Genomic DNA, 16,876 nt, shown 5'->3' on the forward strand with positions numbered 1-16,876 from the left:
TTAAAGTTTTATTCTTTTCACCTCTTTTTTCAAGCCCCTCCCACCCAAAAGACAGTTTTCTGGCAGTTGGCAGTTTTCTCTAGATGATACTAATGCCTCATGAATAATGCCTCATTCTTCCGTAATGCGACAACGCAAACAAATAGCACTGAAGTGATAATAATGCTATCAATAAGGACATTTTCTCATTAGTGGCTGTAAACGAAACAGAGCTCGGGCGGACATATAATGAAAAATAAAACTGTGTTGAGCCAGTCGATTTTTGCCCGTAATGAGCGTGTCTCTCCTGGCCGTCACCTGTCTGCTCCCCATTAACTGGTGATGAGGAACTAACGCCTGCGCCTGGCACTTCCACGCGTGAGCACTTGGACAGCTTTAATGTGGTTAGCACTTGGCAAAGAACAGGAGTTCCTTATTCCTAATCATGGAGAAAGTATTGATATTATATCTGCGGTGTCACATTTCATTAGCTGGACGAGAGCCACGGGGCCGACGGGGGTCCGGCCAGAGCTGCGTCTGCGGTGGGATTCTGGTCCGGAGAGAGAAGGGGAGATGAGGACAGGATGGAGAGAGAGGGAGGGAGATGCAGATGAAGTTAATGAAGGTCAACACTGACTGAAAGGAAGAAAGTAAGAAGGACAGAAAGAAGAATGGTGCACACCATTCCTGACAAGCTCTTCTGAAAAAGTGAAGTGTAGCCACGGCAAAAAACTAAAGATTTCTTTCTCTTGATATTTTTATTCAGTTATGTTATTTCCCATAAAAATGGGGAAAATGAACAGATGCTTGTTACAATGTAAAGAACCTTAAAAATATTACAAAATGAGTGCTGAAATCATGAGAAAATAACTTAACTAAACTGTGGAGTTATTCCAGTATCAGTTTTGTGTTCAGTATTTTTTTTGGGGTTGGGCACTAAAGCCATTGCATATAATGACCCTGTCCCCAACACTTTATCACTATCACTATGGAGAGAGCGAGTGTAAGAGAGGGAGAGAGAAAATAGGTGGAGACGCATCTAACCGTAAACACCAATGCCATAGACTCCTGCCCTGACTGTATATTAACATAAATGAGCAGCCCGGAAGAAAGTTTACATGTGTGATGAAGAGATAACGATAAAGAATGGGACGTGTACTTTCTGTTGTAATCCTCCTTAAAACATTCTGCATTAGAACAGATTAGAACAAAGGATTGTGGGTAACATTATTCATTCTTTAAAGCCTGGAGTTGGTACGTAATCTACCACGGAATGCTTGCTCACAGAACGGCAGAAGTGTTCATCCTTCCAGAATATTAACATTCCAGAGATGCGCTGGTAAGAGAAAAGTATTTATTATCACGGGAGATATGAAATTGGCAGACGACTTGTTTGAAGCGTCTGCCCTGACAAGTGAAGGTTAAGACACAATGGCGTCTAATTTGAGATTTATTTCCCTTTTCTGGACAGCCAAGAGCTCCCTTACTTTTAAATCGAGCCCAAACGTCCGAGGCGGACATTTAACAGAGACTTGAGTATTATGATGATGGATTCATCTGTCTGACACAATCGCCCTTTGTGCAGAACGTGACACAAAATGCAAGTTTTCAACATCGCTCTTTCTGGGGCTTCTGCATTCACCCCTAAAAGTTCATTGTGGATCAGGAGATTTATCAGAGCGGCGTGCGTCTGAACATCGTATTTGTCCGGGGTGATTGTGCTTGACTCCTGTACATTGTCTCAGAATTCATTCCGGGGTGCTGCTGATGTGGAGGCCCTGAGAGACCGTCAAGCCCATCCCACCTTCCTCGGGCGACTGTAATCACATCTGTGACTCTTTTTCAATCTATTCCGAAACAGATATACAGTCATTAAAAAAAAAAAACCCTCTTTGCTCTTATTTTTATATTTTCCCCCCATGTTCTATTTAGAGCGACGGCACCTCTGACCATGCACACCTCGGTTATCAATATTTGTAATCTCTGCGAGAAATCAATTCTTTCCCTTCACGCGGCGTGGCATTTGATCAAAAAGAAAGTCTTCTTTACGGGGCCACATTTCTCTCCCCATGTCATTTGCTCTGCGTATATTTAAAAGTTTTCCCCACTTATGTTTGTCACTCAGCGGGGCGAGTGTAATCAACTCCACTACCTGTGTTTTGACGTGCCTTGATTAATACCCTGCACCGTTCCACAGGATTTTAAAGCAAATAATTATTTCCTATAGATTTTCAGTCACTGCGCTGACATGCGCCTTTTGTCCTGCATTTGTAATATTGAAAAGATTCTGGGCTGGAAAGTGTTAGGGTCAATCCATGCTCCCATTTCATTTTGTTATTACTCAAAAAAAAAAAGAAAAATAATATGCTGGGGAGTGTTTGCCTTGACAAAAGAACATTAGTGAGGGCAATGGTGGCCTAGCGGTTAAGGAAGCGGCCCCGTAATCAGAAGGTTGCCGGTTCGAATCCCGAGCCACCAAGGTGCCACTGAGGTGCAACTGAGCAAAGCGCCGTCCCCAAACACAGCAAACACATTTACTGTATATTCACTGTATATATGTGTATATGTACGTCATATAAGTCATATTTACTTGCGCAATAGTTCCATACACAGGAGTGTTCAATGTCTTGTGTTCAGAAGAATGTTCAGTTCTTCAGTCCTTCCCATCTTTTTCTGGTGTCATTTTTGTGTAAATTCGTATCACCAGACGCCACTGATATCATCACAAATAGAGCTTTGTGAAACGGTGTAGATATACTGTCAGTGTGATGCAACTCAGTGTATTTATTTGTAAGCATTCATGTTTGAGACCGTGGCATGTGTTGAGGCCAAATTGGCAATTAGATTAAGATTAAATGAAGATAAGGCAGATAGAATAGATAGATAAAAAAGACAACGTTTCACAGTTTTTCCTGCACTTGAAAATAGCTAGAATAGATAATAACATTCCTGTTTTAAAGTATTGTTATATGATTACATCTACAGCACACCTATGTTTATGATAATTTACTAAAAATGTACTCAAAAGATCCTAACTCTGATTGGCTGCTTGCATAATTATGTGTTAATACTGAGGAAACAGGACAAGTTTTTTCCCTCCTTTTTCATTTAATTTTCTCATGACATATTTTGCTATGAAACGTTCTTGGCAGAAGAGCTGAATCTTGGTGTAGACCCCAACACTGACACTGTTTAAGTCATAAAAGTTTAATGCCACAGGCATTAAAAAAAAATAAATAAAATTGTCGGGCAGAGATGCACCTTGGCAAGTCGGGATTCGAACTGGCAACCTTCTGACTACGGGATCACTCCCTTACCCGCCACCACTGCTAACTACAAATAAGACCTCCGAGGTTGAAAACGTGAGTATGGAGATAATTGTTTCCATAACAATTATGATGACATTTGACGTTGAACATAAGTTAGTGTAAATATGTTTTTTAAATTGGCACTTGATAGTAACGCCCTGGAGAAACAGTGTGAAATCCGCACACGCAAATGAGTTTGTAGGAGGCCGATGCTTCCGCACCCACTGATGCAGCTAAAGAGGCTGAAAAGTTCATGCTGCACTTATTCATAATGTTACAGTCACCTCAAAGTGTAATTAATGACACCTACCACAGCGCTATACCAAGAAGAAGAAGAAGGAGGAAAAAAAGCATTTCAAAAATATCACCGCAGCAGCAATGCAGACAAGAAATTAATCATATTCACTGCAGTTACGGCTTCGCAAAAATGCCACAGCTTCAGATAATAGTTTTATTTATTTTTACTTCCTTTTCAGGGGAAGATTGATTGCAAATGTTTACTTTGTACACAAATGACTTTCATTAGTAAAGACAGTAAAGTCGGATATTATAAATTGGAGGACGGTATACACAATCACTCCATTCCGTGATGCTGATTTGCCAAAACTTTTTGACTTTATACTAGACGTTAGTCCCTGGGTGTCTGAGTGTTTTAAATCCGAAGAAATGTTACGCTGCACATTAGCCTCGTGTCCAGTGCTGTGATTCCTTCCTCCCTCCACTCACCTTAAACTGCTGCAGCTGGATGCAGGCCTGCTGCTGCGTCTGCTCGGCATCCTGCCGCAGACACAGGTTGAAGATGAAGAGCTCCGTGTCACGCAGCCAACTCTTCAGTTCCTTTACCTTGCCCTCGAGCTGTCCCAGCATGCCTCTGGTGTCTGGGGACAGCAGGCCCCGGGGATCTGGAGCCGGCTGCACGGTCTCGGTGTGCTCACTGAGGGTTTTCTGTTGGAGAGACCAGAGAGTTACCCTCCGGCACAGGTCTGAGGTACACCGCTTGGGATAGAGTTTGGGCCGTGGGAACTGCAAACATGCAACTGCACTACACTTCCAATGAGCAGTAACTATCAGCAATTCAAATGGACAGAAATGATCGTTTGTTTAAATTAATGAATTACTGTGACAATGACATAGATGTTTCATTTCTACCTCAGTAATATAATATTTTGCAGTATTATAGTTATGAGAACAACAATAACAACAATACTAATAGTTTCATTTATAACGCACCTTTCATTGCTCATTACAGAGATATAAATAGAAATTACATTTAATTATTAAAACAAAGAACAAACACAAGGAAATAAAACTGATACATAAATAAACATAATAATACTTAAAAATATAATAAAATAATAATAAATTCAACAACTAATTAACATGATAATAAACGAATAATACAAAATAATAAGAGACGTGTCAGATTTCTGAGGCACGAAAGAACATTTTAGCAAGAAAAACAACATATTGAATGAATCAACTAACACACATATACATACACACAAACAAACGCACACTGATGATTTCTAAAATGGGCTCTGCTGAGCAATTTTCTCCTCCTTCTGACAGAGAAACAGCACCAAGCTGGGCCACAGGCTGAGAGAGTCACATGACCACCGGCACTCACAGACACACACGCACACACACGCACACACAAAACCCCCGACCTGTCTGTGGAGAAGCGTACTTTTGGAGATAGTGTGTGGGTTGAACTTTTGTACACAGAGAAGGCAATTTTGAGCAGCAAACACTCCATTATCCAATTAATACACACACTATTTGGTGTAATTGTCCTTCCTTTATGCAAGCGTGCGCGTGTGTTCGTGTGTGCACATGTGCACACAAACAGAGAATGCACTAATGGAAACAGATGCGATTATGAGTCGGCGATGAAGTGGCCATTTTTGGCGTGCGGCACCAATTAAGCACTCAATGGCCTGGGCCTCCCTCTCTGTGCATCCTCCATAATGACTTCTTTATTAACACATCTGTGTTGCTTTCACATGATGCAAGTGTTAATGGAAAATTAAATGGACAAGATGGCTCCGGCCAGGACATTTTAGAGTGTCTGTGGAAAGAGACGCTGGTCTCTGCTGAGGACAGATGCAAAAAGTCACAAAGTTACAAAGACACCATGTTCCATGAAAAGGAATGTGTTTTAGAAAGGGGGGGTGGAGGTGAAAAATATTAATATTAACCATCACAGATACAGTAAAAAGAAATAAGCCATTTTTTGTACTTCCTGCATAATTAACAACAAAGAGACCCTGTTGTTGGGGGGTCACAGGCTCAGGTACCATTGAGCAAGGTATCATCCCCCAAGCGCTGTAGATGGCTGCCCACTGTCCCACATGCTTAACATGTGCAGAGGTCACTGTGGCTCTGTGCTGTGTCATTTTCACTTTTATTACTACTACTTCTAATAACATTAAGAATAAGAAGCCAAACCTACATACGGCCTAGAGGTTCGCAAACACAGCCAGCCCACGCATACAAATCCTGCTACTACACATGTACACATGAGCAACACACTCACACTAACCTGTCATTTTGCCACATTAATCACTTGGGCCAGAAGAATGTTGTAAAAGGGCTATTACAGTCTTGCTATTAAACCACAATTGCATTGAAATGCTAAAAACCGTTCGTAAGCCCGACTCCAGCTACATAACAATGCGGAAAGCAGTTCCTGTTGTTTGGGTTTGTTGTTTTGTGGCTTTCTTGTTTTGTGGCTTTCTCTTCCACAGGCTACAAATCATCCACAATTAATACCAATCAGACACTCTCGCTCGTTCTCTCATTCACTCGCTCTCTTTTCTTATTCTCTCCTTGTTTGAATACGGATAAAACATTGGCACTTCAATTCCAGATTCATTGTCTTCATGCTGAGTAGTGCTTCGGCAGGAGGTGAAATTGATGCCCTTGAAGGGGTCAGGAGCAAGAAAAGAAAGAACAAAATGAAGGGGCGAAAAAAAAAAAAAAATTACTGCCACTTTATTTTGCTCTGGAACACTTTACAATCATAAATTCTTCATAAGCAGAATACTTCAGAGAATGGTCTGTCTTCATAAATATATACGACAGAGGACATCAATTTCATTTAATTCACAATTTGTGTCAGCGCAGCAGATGCCAGTGCCTGACTTGATAGGCTTGTTTAATATGCAATTGAGGTGGCGTAATGCGCAGCACTGGGAGCAGAAATTCTCAGATTAAACTCTCCGCACCACTGCCGTCTCATTCCGGTCCTCCTCTCCCCACACCGAGCGGGGAAATATCCCAAACAAACCGCGCCCCGGCCCTTCTTTCACTTATTTATTTTAACGCGCCGAGTGCGTTGAACTCAAGAGCCAGTTTTTTTAATATATTTATTTTGGTTTGTTGTGGGGTTTCTTTTGAGGTATAATAAAATTCTAATTAACGCTGATTACTGCAGTGGAAAAGAATGGTAATTTGGTGCTTAATTTGAAATGAAATCATTTCATTTTTTAGAGAGTGGTAGATATGTTAATTTTGCGATGGATCTTACAAATGTTAACGCTTGTAAACAAAAGAGTGTAGCACAAGCATTAATAAGCACAAATGCTCTGACATGAATATCTGTGTATGTGCATAAACACACACACTGATATGCAGGCAGTGCATTACTTTCAGAATTCCATTAAAACATCAAATTAAAGACAATAAAAATACTTTTTAACCATAAAAGATTTACCAGCAGTTATCATTGACACCAAACTTTCATTCTCTACCCTTTATCCAGGTTTCAAGATTTTTATCTGTCAGCTGCATAGTTGTACTATTACACTACGCAGTGAAATGTATCCTGAACCATTGGGCATGTATATTGTGCATATATAGAAGATTTTCAAGTTATAAAATAAATAAAAAAAACAACAATCACTATTGCAAGCTAAAAATATTTATATTCAGACAGAACATAAGGCACAGGTTTGTGGATATGGATACTGCACTGACACAGTTTGTAACAGAATGTGAATGTTAAGTAAAAGTCAAATAAAATGATGAGTTACAGTGTAGAGATTCTAAACGAAAGTACATTGATTGTGCAATGACCAGTGTAGCAGTAACACATTGCACGGTAGTGATGAGATAAACAGACAATGACATTAACATCCAGGTGTTCAGGGTGTGATGTGTGGTGACATGTCCTGGTTCAGCTTCCTTATGGCCTGAGGATAAAAATGCCTCCTGAGTCTCTCAGTCCTGGCCATGACGCTTTTTTTTACCTGAGTTTTTTTACCTAATTTTGTTGAAAAGGGCTATTTGGGCTATTGTCATTTGTCCTTAATAACTTGTCCTTTACTATCATCGGCAGCATCAAAGTTGCTGTATTAACACATCATTGCATTTTGTAAGGGCAATGAAATACACATGGGCTGTGGCAGGTACCTTTTTCATAGTGTAAGCTGTGCTGCCCCCACCCATCTCACCGAGCGCCGCCCGCTCGCGGTAAGGGTTTTGGAGACGGAAAAAGCCTGAGGCCTGTTCAGCATTACTAAAGTACTCTGCTCTTTTATCCCCAGTCGCTCACTCCAGTTGAGCTGGAATCCAGCTTCATCTCCTCAGGGTGCCCTGCACCGGTGAGAGCTGCTCTCAGGTGGGGCTTTGACCTGAATTAGGGAAGCGGAGTCTGAGAGAGGCCGTGCGGCGTGGCTCTCAGCCTTGTTAAGCCAGCCTGCCAATGACGATGGAGAATCGTCCCTAACGGGTCTTAATTTTCATGTTAATTGCAATAAATGTATTATTTAATACAAGCTTTGGAGAAAAGCACGACTGCGAGGAGTGACACAAATGACACCGCAATCGACTCACCTGCAGCTGGTCCCATTTCTGCCTGAGGAGGCTGAGGCGCTGCTCGAAATCTGTCGGCAGTTCCATCCCGCTCCGCTGCAGGGACTCCGCCCAGGCCAGGAGCTGCGTCTTCTTAGGAAGCCACATGGACATCTCCACACTGTTTCCCTATTGACACAAACACACAAGTGTCACATTAAGCTCACTTTATCCTCATTAGCTGTAAAATAACATAAAATAGCATGCAATTTATATAGTTCAACATCTAATGAGAATTTAGAGTTGTTAACATTTCTCAATGTCATGAAACCAGACAATATAGAGGAGCAGAAAACTTTCAGTGTCAGTCCAAATTTGTCAGATATACTGTATGTGTTACACAATATATAAATACCCTACATTTGCAGTCATTTGCTGTATATGATCCTAGCAGCACTGGAATTTTCTATAATGGACTCCATTAGCCCTGACCTTCGAGTGCAGAGACGCACATAAATGCTGACAAATTTCAACATTATTTTATATTTTACCATAAACGTAGTATCTTTAGGTCCCTTACTCTCAGTAAGCACAGAATAGACTCATGGTCTTGCTGCTGAACATGGCAACACATCTTTCAAAACCAGGAATGAAACTGGTTCTATGGTGTGGCCCCCATAAAGAAAAGGATTCATCTGTATTCATGTTCTGAAAGAAATAAACCTAATTTAACAAACTACAAAGAGTGAGAATGCAATTTTTGTCCGGCATGATAAAAAAAGAGAACCCTTAATTTCCATGCAAAATAATAATTGGGATTTTTTTTCTGTATAATTGGGGATATTTATTTGTTCTTGAGCTGACATTTTCAGTTTAGCATCTGAGGAACATACTGTACTGCATTAAACTGACACTATTCAATCTCACACCTTTTTGGTTAATTTCTCTTTCTCTCCCCACTCTCCCTCCATCTCTCGCTCTCTCCTTCTCTCCCCCTTTTCATTTTCTGCATCAATAGCTACTTGATTCTAGTTTTCGCTTGTCATTTATCATTAGGGCGGAAGCACATTTAAATATTTAAATGTGCTCTGTTTTCCTCCGTCTTCACGCTGTCATCAGGCCAACAGCCATTTTTCATAGTCCTGTTTTTGATGGAGATGGTATCATAGGTTCTTTTAAGTCATCCATCCTTTTCACTTTTTTAATAGTGCAGCAAAAGTAAATGTGTTCCTGTCCTGTAATAGGGGGATTACACTATTTGTTTGTTGACAGCAAATATTGATTCTGTAAAAAAAAAAAAACAACATAAAAAACAGCATATTATTGATGAAATGTTGGCAGTGCGAGAAAGAACGGGTTCGGAGGAGGAATGCAGGGGGAAAACAAGAAGATACCAGGAGTGTTTAAAATGCATAAGATGGGAAATTTTGGCTTAATGCTGAGGAGGATTTTTGGCAAACATACGCTGAATGCTTGGGCGAGTTTTAGCCCACGGCCACCTTCACCGCGCTGCGACTGGAACGATTAGCATATTCCACCAGGGGGAAATAGCTTCGGTTTGGTCACAGCATGAACTTAACTTTCCAGTCACCTGTATAATCACCGTTGAGAAAAATACACATTTTCCGACCGGGAGACAGAAATGACGACATGGGATGATCTAACGATTTCATAAGTAAACAGCTGTTGCACATATTCCCGTGTTTTCTCTTGTAGATATTTACTAAAGGGAACTGGCTTATACTGTACCCAGCAACGTTGACACCGGGGTCAGGAGAGGTCGCCATTCTTGTGGAGGCTCAGTTTAGGAGGCAAATGCAACATCACCCCATCCCAAAACAGATGAAGGAATATCAATAAGCAATCGTACGTTTAATTCATTTCACATTTTAATGAATATGAAAGGCTTTGAAAATGTCAGCAAAAATGCAGTCAAACATGAAGATATTTAATGCATTCTTTTTGTCGATTCATCTTATCCATTAAATTAAAGTTTGTTCAGCGTCTGTAACATGTTGAGGCAACAGAAGTAAGATGCCATGAAGTGAGTCGGACACCGGATGTATTTAAAATGACTCGAGGCGAACGTTTTAACGCATTGCTGCCAGGACGATGTCTCCGGTAAAGCCAGACAGGGATGCGAATCGGCAGTACAGACGCAAGGGTGTCTTCTTGTGCCGGGCACAATTCTTCAAAGGCAGCGGGGAGCAGGTTTCAGCACACGGCATCTGCAGCGGTCATGTGAGAGCTGCTCAGATGTGATGTTCGACAAATCAACTTGAATGCGAAAGTGTTTTGATGATACGGATCCAACAAAACAAGGCTGGCAAAATTGATAATTACTTCATCAGTCTGGAGCTTTTGATATCTCGCCAGCGTCTTTGGTGTCTACAATTTGCTGTCAAAACAACAGGAGGAGAGGCGCTTTGGAGAGCGAATTTAATAGAAAAAAAGAGAGGGTGGATGAAAGAGCCTGCAGAGGAGGAAGACATCACGTTTGAGAAAGATGGGCAAGCCAGGAAAAAACAGAGGGGGGAAAAAATGCCAGAAAGTGAAGCAGACCACCTAACCGTCTGTTATCTGTTGTGCTTTATTTCTGGCATCCTGTGTGTGTGTGTGTGTGTGTGTGTGTGTGTGTGTGTTTGCGCAGAAAAAAAAAATCACCCCGCTTGAAAAAATTCCGCTCAAACCGGCCTGGAACAAAAGGCCTTGAAACACTGTTAAGTGTCACCATGGTGACCAGAAGAATAAGCCATTTTACAACTGGTATAGAAAGCTCACATTCAGTGCTGTGTCAAGCACTCCCCACACAACCAGCAAACCCCCCGTCCCCCTTCCCAGAGTTTAAGAACAAGGTACCCAGTCACTTTAGGGTCAGCGAGGGACCCGGGAGAATTTCCACAAGCCCTTCCAGGGCCCGTCTAGCATGAAGACCCTCTGAATGAGAGTGGGCTGCAAAATAAACTCGTGAAAATGCATTAAGTGGCAACAAATTGTGGCGACAATGCCATCTTTCAGGGCGGCAGAATGCGGCAAGAAGAGGTTGAGCAAAGAGTGGGACGTTATATGGGACGGACCACGTGAACTCTGGCCCCGAGGAGTCATGGGAATTCTCAGCCATCATAATAGTGGGCAGTCACAAAAAATGGGCCCGGCATGTCCGGATATGATGCAACTTTTTGTTCCGCTTGAAGACCAATCCAGCTTAGAGGAAACACAAGTGTTCACCAGGATCGATATAGAAAGAGTCAAAGACAGAAAGAAAGATCTGTAATGTAGAATGATTTATTTAAAGGAGCCCTTGCCGGAAATCTATGCGTTCCATAATTGCCTTCTCTCTGCACTCAGGGATGGGGGTAAAGATTTTTTTCCTCCCCTCGCCTCTCTTGTAAGTAAATTTGATGACTGAACTCTGGCTGACTCGTATTGGACAATAATTACTGTCAGTGCACCCCAAGCGCAGAGGTGTGTATAGTTTATGGCTAGCCCCCCCCCCCCCCCCCCCCCCCATTTTTCCTTTCCCTTGCTGTCGTCTCAGGCCTTGGTGGTGACCCCATAGGAAGCCCATGGCTAATGCCATTCAGCGGCGAACAAAGGTGTTCTTTATGCTGAGCGCCTAAGCCGCTCTGCCTGCTCTGACGATGGGGGAATCTGCTCAAGACCGACTGAAACCCCGGCCACCAGTCGGCTCGGCCTCCGATCCTCCGGCATTTTCCTTTACCAGACAAACACAGGAAACAATGCAATCAGCCAAGACCACAATGTTTTAAGAGGGCCGAGAGCGGAGGCGGGGATGGCACTGTGGAAAAGCCGCAGCTCAGGGCTTTGCCCACGGCATGAATGACAGGGCCAGGAAAAGAGAAGTGTTTGGCGTGGCGCTGACACTTGCTAAGCAGCGGAGCCAGGCAAAAAAAAAAAAAGTTCATTCATCACGGCCACTTGTGCCGACTGCCTCGTCACCTGCCCTTATTCTTCCGTGACAGTTTCAAGCAAAAATAAGTGTGATAGTGACAGATATGTGAACTTGGGCAGTAGGGCTGGGGCTTGACGAGTTGACAAAAAGTTGACAAAACTGGGAAAGCAAATTACATCCGAGGGTCGGAATCATCTGCCTTTCTTCCACCTTATTCCATTTGCACTCACCGAAAATCATATTACATAGGCCATGCATAGTTAATTGGAGCGATATTGCATTATCCTCCATATAAATTAAATGACAAATAATTCAATGAATAGCAAATCCACTAATAGTGGACCATAAAACAATCTTTTTAAAGCATCACTCATTAATAATGTAATTCCAATTACATTTACACTCGGCACTCTTAAGAAGCGGATTCTTTCTTTTTCTTTTTTTCCCAGCATCGCTCTGCAGAAACATTGTGTTGTGACTGATGTAGGCAATAAAGGAGATGTATTTGGGTGTGGGGTGGAGAAGGCAGTGAGAAGGAGGGGACAGACATCCTGTCCTGGACGTCCTGCGCCCTGCCCCCGGTGAAAAGAAGGACTCGCCTTAAAGAGCGGCAGCTCCACTCCATTACCGAACAGTGCCCGGGAAAAAGGAGAGAGGCCCGTTTCTGTAGTGACGGCCAAATGACGAGAAAAAAAAAAGTTTCCTCCTCAAGAGCGATGGGAGGAAAAGTAAAAGAAAAAAAAACTTTCTGCATTTCCCCTTTTCCCTCCCTCCCGTCGTCCCTCTGTAGGTATTCACTTCTCATTCTCACAGAGCATTGCTTAACAACCAATTAAGTGTCCCTATTTAGGGATCATTAAAAAGCATTGGCTGGAACGGGGAGCGCTGGGAGTGCTGTCTGTGAGAGAGGAGTTAAACTCTGGAGCGCAGCCCTCTGTCCTGGCCAGGGAGAAGGGGCCTGAATTGAACCAAATGAAAAGAAGCAGTTGGAAAAATAGCTGCAATCATTTAATGCAGATGACCTCTGCCAGGCTTCCCTCGTCCCCCTCCCCATCTCGCTCCGGCGCTGGAAATTTGCATGGGGTTTTTCGGAGCAGTGGAACAATGTAACCTAAATGGTAGACAATCTCTATTCTAATGAAGTGGGTGTCAAGGTCAATGTAAAAGCGGCATGATAAATGGCACGGTGCTGGGCAGCTGGAGTCGCACAGGCATTATGAGGGCTTTCACATTAATTGTGGAGTGAGGGCCACAGAGCGGGCGCCCCTGATGAAGGAGAGGGGTTCCTGTGTGGATGGGGTGGAACTTGGGTCCAGGGGGATGTGCGATATTTTAGGGGGGGTTGTTTTTGTATAGTAGGTGTATTTACTCATCATATGAATGATTTATGACTCATTCTGCATGTAGAGATGCATAATAAATTTAGTACACTTACTGGTCACTTTATTTGCTGAAAATAAATTCTTCAACAACATGGCTGAAAAGCATGTTACATACTGTATATTATGTGTAATATCTATATTATAAAAAATGTTTAAATGACCCTTTGCCCTTCACCAATAATATATTATGTTATCTCAAGTATTGGTTCTATGATTGGTTCATTGTGATCTTCCAGGTCCCTGTATGATGGTGATCTACATGATCGTTTCGCTTCATTTAAAAAAAAAAAAATGATGTGGTGTGTTAAGTTAGTTCATGTGTGTTAAATAGCTGCACATTTACACCTAAAACATCAGAAATCTGCTGTTTTTTATTCATCTATTACATGGAAAGCAAGGAATATAAGTGTGCAGGTTCAGGCTGTACATTAGTTTCTGTAAAGAGTTCATCAGTCTCCCATTGGTCAGTCACTGACCCCCCCCGGTGGGGACGGTGCTTTTGCTCAGTGGCCACCACTGCCCCATGGATGCTGATGGGCAGTGGTCCACCACCAAAATTCATCAGCTGTCCTGTGGTTATAAATGGGCTGCTGACAATGGGCTGGATGATGGGTAATAGAGAACATGTCACCAAGATGGGCTCCACTCTCTCTAACGCAACAAATACAAGAGAGTATAGAAATATACTGACAGCTGAAATGTAAAATGATTGTTTGAGCTTATTTATCATTGCATTTCAATACTCCATGCCCAAACCTTTCATCATGCACAGTCAAGCATGAGTTTATTCTGTTTAACATTTAAGATGGAATCTATGGTCTCTAACTGTGCCTGACGAGTCTAATCAGATGTAAACCAATCCTCAGATGTAAACCAAGTTTCAGAGCACTACAGGAAAAAAATCCCAGCAAGCTAAAGGCTAAGGGCTAAATACATTTAAAATTAGTTTGCATTGCCTCTATAAATGGTGTAAGCTGCTTATTCGACTTGTCAGTTCCACCTTAAATACTGCTCAGCAGGATGCAATACCCATATTGCGCCTGTAGGGGGTATATTCCAGCGAGGTTTACAGCCAGAAAATCTGTTTCAGAAATCTGTATATGGTGATGATCTGTGTGCCCACTCAAACCTCTGAAATATTAGAAATAGTACAGAAGTGTTACCTGTCTGGACCAGTGAATATTACATATGGGAACTGTGCATTAGATTGATGAATAGCATTCTCTTATGAAAAAAACTACAATTTAAAAGCTCTGGGACACTGAAAACTGAGTGGTTTAGGGTAAAATAGAATAGTTCCCATGTGAAATATGATGCTGCTTTTAACAGGTGCTGTGAGTGTAGGTGTTGATGGGTGCTGAGGTAATGTTTACTGTGGTGTTGTGTGGTGATGGATGTTATAATGCTGCATGGTGATGAACACTCTGATGTTGTATAGTAACGGATGCTGTGATGTGTTGTGGTGACAGATGTAATGTTGTTGTCTCCCTGTATGATTGTACAGAATATCGTGAGATGACAATAAAGTTTGACTTTGAGATGTAATGTGGTGATACTATGATGTTGTATGGTAATGGGTTAACAGATAATGTGATTAGGTGGTGATGGGTGCTGTGGTAATGACAGTGTTATGACACTGTGTGGTGATGGATGCTGTGATGCTGTACAGTTGCGGATGCTTTGATGTTGTGTGATGGCAGATGTTATGACGATGCGTGGTGATGAATACTGTATTAGTGTATGGTTACGCATGCTGTGATGTGTAGTGACATGTTATGATGCTGCATGGTGATGGACACTGTGATGCTGTATGGTAATGGATACCTTGATGCTACGTGGTGATGGATGCGATGATGTTGTATGGATGGTGATGGCTTCTGTACTGATTTAATCCTATAGAGCAACTGCCTTTAGGGGTTCTAGGAACGTTTCACCAGATTTTCCTCAGACAGCAGGTGAGATGGAGAGGGTCCCTGGGGCGTTCCGCTACATTGAAGCACAGAGAGATTCACACAAACACATCCACACACACACACACACACACACACACACACACACACACACACACATACACCTGCACTGGCACCATTACCAATGCTAATGCCTTCCCACTGAGCTCACACTCCTCTCTGGCTCAATCTGCTGCTGTGTTAAAGGCCATTGGTGACTTTTTTTTTTTATATCTAAACTAACAAGAAAATGTGAATTCATTAATTTATAAATATTACAAAAGCTCAAAAAAAAGCACAAAGTTGCAATCCATGTGATGTAAGGGAAATGAATGTGTCTCAGGGAGTGTTTACTGAGCGAGGGAGGACGTGTCAGATTAAGAAGAGTGCTGAGAAGGAAAAAGAACACAGAGAAAACTTTTATTTTTCCCCCTCGGAGAGAGCGCTCTGTTGCCGTGGAGCTGCACAGCATTTTGGCGCCAGGCCAACAATGCGAGAAAGGAGAGAAAAAGACAACAGTGTTTGCCTTGCCGCCCGACAGTGCAGTTTTCTTCCACAGAACAAACGGGGAGCTAGCATTACATCACTGCAGAGAAATGCTTTTTTGGACCCTTGCGCACATAAAAGCGTCCCAGGCCAAGAAAAACACTGTGATGGGTTTGTCTAGCTGTCACATGCTATACTGTACCAGAACATGGTATTTCCCTTTCTCTCTCTGTCAGGTCCTCCCACCCCAAAATGTTGACGGCATGGGGGTGTTTTCTCACAATTAGGCCTTCGCCCAACTTTGCTCAGTATGAGTAAACTCAAAAATTCCCACCAACCTTGTATGGGGCACAGACACTAATGACATTATCCTACTTGTCAGCTACCTTTCCGCATTTCCCTCTTACTTATTAATATGATTATAATATTGTATGCCTAGAAAAACCCCAAAAATCTCAACATAATGTCTCCATGCCACCTTTTGATGTTTTAATGCAGTTTGCATGTTCTCTGAGTTATAAATTCATTTAGACTTAGACTTTAGACCACAAATGATCCAACGTTCCCACAGTGTCAGAGGCCATTGGTAGCAACCAGCAGAGGGGATTGAGGAGTTTGGCTGCTTATGCTGCAGCAGCACTACTATTCATAGTTTGGATTTAAAGGAGGTGGTTTTATGTGAATAGTCATGCAGACCTCTTTTTGGAAGACGTGTTTTAAGACAGGAGGAGAAAGAGAAGGAAAGTTACACAGTGAGAATGAGAGTGAGAGAGAAGGGGCCAGGAAATAAGCCACTGGTTGGTTTCAGAGACATGGCTCTGAAAAGAGCGCTCCGGTTTGAGGATTATCCCCTGGAAGCGCAATGGAGGCTGTGTACACTGCTGCCCTCAGCACTAAGGGCCAGCTCCAGACACCAGACACACCCCAAAGCCAACCTCGAGGCTCCTGCCCTATACCACCGCAAAAACCAGGATGAGTCCTGCTCCCCTAATACATACACACAAAAGCACTCGAAATCCTATTCCGCCTAAAACCGGGGCACAAAACCAGGATTCGTCCGACTCT

General features: G+C 42.4%; 1 protein-coding gene across 2 annotated transcripts in view; it reads right to left on the reverse strand.

Annotated features, from left to right (window-relative positions):
- Nucleotides 1–16,876, reverse strand: part of akap6 (A kinase (PRKA) anchor protein 6) — a 92,034-nt gene that overhangs the window by 12,337 nt on the left and 62,821 nt on the right. For both annotated transcript variants that reach the window (XM_028988433.1, XM_028988443.1), the window contains exons 10-11: nt 8,124–8,270; nt 4,014–4,232 (exon numbers count right to left, since the gene is read on the reverse strand). In XM_028988433.1, coding sequence (XP_028844266.1) covers nt 4,014–4,232; nt 8,124–8,270 — 366 coding nt within the window. The remainder of the gene's footprint in view (nt 1–4,013; nt 4,233–8,123; nt 8,271–16,876) is intronic.

This window comes from Denticeps clupeoides, chromosome 1 (genome assembly GCF_900700375.1).
Source record: "Denticeps clupeoides chromosome 1, fDenClu1.1, whole genome shotgun sequence".
Lineage (NCBI taxonomy): Eukaryota > Metazoa > Chordata > Actinopteri > Clupeiformes > Denticipitidae > Denticeps > Denticeps clupeoides.